The sequence below is a fragment of the Lactuca saligna genome, chromosome 6 (genome assembly GCF_052625555.1).
Source record: "Lactuca saligna cultivar CGN05327 chromosome 6, ASM5262555v1, whole genome shotgun sequence".
NCBI classification, from domain to species: Eukaryota; Viridiplantae; Streptophyta; class Magnoliopsida; order Asterales; family Asteraceae; genus Lactuca; species Lactuca saligna.
The window spans coordinates 16,616,667-16,621,463 of NC_136422.1; the positions used below are offsets into that span (position 1 = coordinate 16,616,667).

Consider the following 4,797-nt stretch of genomic DNA (forward strand, 5'->3'; position numbering starts at 1 on the left):
GTGAATAATAGCCAACGTATAAGCTTTATACCTTTATGAAGATAAAAATGAGTCCTTAGCTCTAGATCTCCAACATTCATTCTGCAACTCCAAGCCTTTGCTTCCTTCCTCTAGCTTTAAATCACAAAGATGGCAAGATTTAGCTCAATAACACACAAGGCTGATTAGGGTTTCGAGAGTGGGCTGTGGGGGTGTTGGAGGCTGGGGTGGAGATAGGGTGCAAAACCCTAAAACTAGGGTTTCCTCCTGACAGACCTACTCATAGAGTCCAGACTTGGACTCACCGAGTAGACCATTTAAATCCCCGTGTCCTATCTGGCATCTACTCGACGAGTTAGAGCTACCAACTTGTCGAGTAGCTCAAAAAAAAAAAAAATACTAAAATAGATTAATTGCATACTAGGAACGGAGCGTTACAATCTTGTTAACAATCATAGATTAAACTTAACTATAACGGGAATGTTTGATTGAATTTTTATAGATTACATTGAATTTTATAGATTCAATATATTACGATGTGTGTTCGCAAAAAGATTTGGACTTGAGGTCTCACATATGTTTTTGCAAGTGCATTTGAAAGCCCTATGTATATGCTCTTACACTTGATAAATATGAATTTACACTTGATCATAAGTATGAATTTACACTGTGGAAAAAACTCTACAATAGTATTATACTTTATAAATATAAATTATCTCAAAAAAAAAATATATAAATAGAAAAATAAGTTGAAGAACCATATATACAAGCAAAGAAACTTAGATATTCATCATTCCAGAATCATAAGGCACGCCAGTTCCTTTGATCCATGAATCTCCTTGTATGAATCTAGCAGGTGTATATTTACTAGCCTCTCGTGGAGACATTCTTTTGACACCCTTCCATTTGACCCTCTTGGATGTGTCAGCGCCTGGACCTTTATTGTCTAGTTCTGTATAAAAGCAAGTGTCTAGGCCAAAAGTCCCAGTCCATGGAGCCCACCCTTCTGGATCGATGTTCTTGTCGATGAATGATTGCATGATGATCGTCCTTGAATACTCCTTCCATGGACGACCGAGATAAGACTTGGGCATTGGGGCTGCGTTCAAGAAGTCGGGCTCAGCTGTAATAGTACAACCCTGGATGACGATTCCACCCACTGAGTGGGAGTCCTTCCGCCCTTGAGCTGTCACCATGCATGCTTGGTTGCTCATCGGCTTCCTGACTATCATATGGCAGTCCTGGAAAACAGCTGCAGCATCTCCAAACACGAAGTCAATGGTTCCACTAACGTTGCATCGTCTGTAGAATTGTCGATATGAATGAGTGTAAAGGGTGTCCTGATATCCATCCATCACACAGTTTTGGAAAATCGCCATATCTGCTGAGACACGCAGGGCTACTGCTTGATGTTTTTCAGGTCCCGCAGTGTTCTCAAACCAGAGGTCCTTAGCCATGAACCCATCCCCGTTCACCGCTGCATGTAAACCCAAAATGAGTCATAATAAATCAAGATTTTTTGTTAGCACAAAGGATATTCAAAAACAATACGTACCTTAAAAAAAATTTGCATTGAAAACGATGTAATGGGTACGAGAAGCTTTATGTTTAAAGAAAATATTATCATACCATTAATCATATTAATTTGAGTGCAAATGGGGATTGTTGCAAGATCAAATAATTAATGTGGTATATGTAAAGAAACTTACCGACTGTAGCAGTATGGAAAGTAGAGACTCCATCAATGAAGTTCTTGTTTCCGGTGATCTTGGTGGTGGCTGGACCTTCTCCGAGGAGGACAATGTTGTTAGAATGCCGAGGAATTGCAACATTTTCCTTGTAGGTACCCGCCTTGATGAGTATGATAAATGGTTCGGTTTGCTTTTGGGGTACGGAGTCAACTGCCTCCGTGATGGTCTTGAAGTTACCTGTCCCATCTTGAGACACGATCGCATTAGGCTTAAGAGTTGAGGGATCAGCGTTAATTAGAAACCTCCTTGGACCATCGGCCCATGAAGGGTATTGTGTATTATCATCTTGCTGAAGGGGCATCACTGGTTTTGTTTCAGGAGTAGGAATTTCATCATCTTTTGATGATGAGTCTCCAACCATCTGTAGATTTGAATGAACAACAGGATCCTGAAAATCATCATCCAATTGGTCAAGCATCCTTCTATTGCCTGTCATTGGCTTTGAATCCCCACCAACATTTGCTGGCTGTGAATCTCCGGGGTTATTATTCATGCCATTGCCAGCATCTTGCCTCAAAGCCATAGGATTAATGGTGAGATCTGCCTTCCAATTCACAGAAATCGGCATGGTAAGCGGTTTAGGACGTGGCCTAGGAACCTTTCGAGGGCTCTTTTGGACTTCTATAGACAATTCAGCGACTCCATCAAGAATTGCAAGACTATTTCGTGTAAGTCTGTTCCCTGTTTCCATAAATTTCCACATCGACATTTTTGAATCGCCTGTGGTGTTTTCAAATGCATCAAGGCAGGTTTCTTGCCATGTTACAGCACCACTAAGCCAAACCCTCAAGTCAATAATATTTTGCTTCAACTTGGGGAGATCAAAGATGTTCACTTGATCTACCGATCTTTTTAGATCTTCAATGGATACATGTAGAAGCTCGTTACATTGTTCAATTGCCTTAGCAGCCATAGGATCCTTTGCAGCTACTTGTAGGGTGTATGATTTTTCAATGGCGACCAGGATACTCTCCATCGCAGCATTGAAATTCGCCTTTACCAGGTCCCTAGGTTCTTTCAATCCTACTCTACTCAAAGTTTCCTCGCAAACCTTCCTGAAATCCGTGTGTTTGCAGAGAATTATCACAGTTGCGGTGGTCGCGGCTGTGGTCACGGCTGTGGCAGCTATGATGCCGGTTTTCTTGCCGCCTGCCTTCCGGACATTAATCTCAATATCCTTGTGTCTTCTAACGGTGACAATGGTGCTAACAACAGCCCCCACCACAAGTAATACAGCCATTGCAATCACCTTCTTCTTCTTCCCCCCTTCGGAAGCCATTTTTTTTTAATGTTTTTATAATTATATATATATAAATATATATATGTATATTTCTACTATGAAATTACTATGGATACATGGATTGAGCTCCTAAGAAACATTTTGTCATTAGATTCGTCTATATAAGAGAATTAAAAGTTCCACGCATACGGTGGGAATTTTTTTACATTGAATTCAGACAAATGTGAGGTTTAGAATGTTGGAACCCTGATCAAGGATCAATGGAAGGTCGCGCGTAGGTTGTTCTTTCGGAAACCTTTGAAATTTGGTGGTACTCATATGAGGTCAAGGTTAACCGTACACGATAATTCGTACATATAGATGAAACACATTTTTTTTTTAATTGTAACATCTGTAAATTAACTCCAGACAATTGTATTTCTTTTTAGTATAATGTTGCGTGTTTGAGATTGAATTTTAAAAATAGGACTTATAATTTTATTTCAAAATAATACTTTCAAGAACACAGTAAAACAACCAATCTATCAAATAATTTCATCCAATTATCAAATTTCAAGGTGGCAATGGTTTTAAGATGCTAGAATTCTAGAATGCTATCTATCTTTTACTAATAACCCATGATCAATATGAATCAGTCGCGCGTAATGTCCATACGAGAGAGTGAGTTTTGAGGTAGAGTTTTGACCAACACCCGATAATGCCCCTAGCTATGGGTGAAAGGTCAGGAATCATAAGGATAAACTAACCATATTGAACTTTTGAGCTTAAGGAAGTATCACCTTAATAATTTATGTGGTCCTTTGATGTTCAAGAACAATTACTATGGATTTGTTATATCTACGATTGATCCACACGCGTAAAGATAGACTGCTACTAGACCACCAACCACTACAACATGAACACCCTATGGCGACAACAATTTCGGATCCTATCCCGACGACATGTCGTTGCTATACGGTATCCAGATGACTCGGCGTCGGCAAACTGTCGTCGGCATAGGTCTGTCGGGATAGGTCAATATTGTCGTCGACATAACTTCACCTATTGCGACGGCCTGGTGTCGGTACAGGTTTCGTCAAACCTATTTTCGGAAAAAAAAAAGTTTTATTAACTACCTGTAGCAACGACATGCCGCTGGGATACCTATAACGCCGACACGTCGTTGCTATATGTTTAAGCTATTACGATGACTTGTTGTCTCTATAGTTTTTTCACATTGGTCGATTAAATACCTATATCGACGACTTGTCGTCGGGATAGACACTGGTTGTTTTTTTTTTTTTTAGTTTTACAGATTCTGTACATTACCATTCCTATATTTTTATCAAATCCAAAAACATTGCAGCATATATTAATTGAAATACATTAACTAGATACCAATTTTCAAATTCAAAACATCAAACTCAAGTTTAATATTACAATAAGTAGTTAATTAACATTGTTCAAAATATTAAAAAACATCAACCATCATTATCATCATTGTATTCTTCTTCTTGTTCTTCTTGTTCTTCTCCTTCTTCCCTTTCTTCTTCCATCCTTTCGGCAAATTGTTGAGAGGTACTTGCTTGTGTGTTAGAGTTGAATACAAAGTTAGGAAATGGTGGTGGTTGGAAGTTCGGAATACATGTTGCCAGTGATGCATTATATTGTTGCAAGTATTCTTGCATTTGTTGTGCATCAAATTGAGATTGAGATTGGGACAATTTGGAAGTGGAAGGTCATTCATTTGGAACTAAACCATATCAATATTGATATGTCTTCCTTTCTTGCTTTAGATCAACATAGAAGAGACAATGAGACAACTAGGGGCATTATCAAACAAGGGGA

General features: G+C 39.0%; 1 protein-coding gene across 1 annotated transcript; it reads right to left on the bottom strand.

The window, feature by feature from the left end:
• Positions 1-591: 591 nt before the first annotated feature.
• LOC145001140 (pectinesterase/pectinesterase inhibitor-like) lies at positions 592-3,083 on the bottom strand. The gene is made up of 2 exons (XM_078960489.1): positions 1,689-3,083; positions 592-1,456 (listed from the first exon to the last, which is right to left on the bottom strand). Exons 1-2 carry the CDS (start codon positions 3,007-3,009, stop codon positions 759-761), a joined length of 2,019 nt encoding a protein of 672 aa, XP_078816615.1. The 5' UTR covers positions 3,010-3,083; the 3' UTR covers positions 592-758.
• Between the last annotated feature and the right edge of the window lie 1,714 nt (positions 3,084-4,797).

What these genes read in the sequence shown, in the direction of transcription:
- LOC145001140 (XM_078960489.1), bottom strand. Translation starts at nt 3,009, where the DNA reads ATGGCTTCCGAAGGGGGGAAGAAGAAGAAGGTGATTGCAATGGCTGTA. An exon ending in TTTCCATACTGCTACAGTCG is followed by an intron (nt 1,457 to 1,688) that starts GTAAGTTTCTTT and finishes GTTTACATGCAG; the next exon opens with CGGTGAACGGGGATGGGTTC.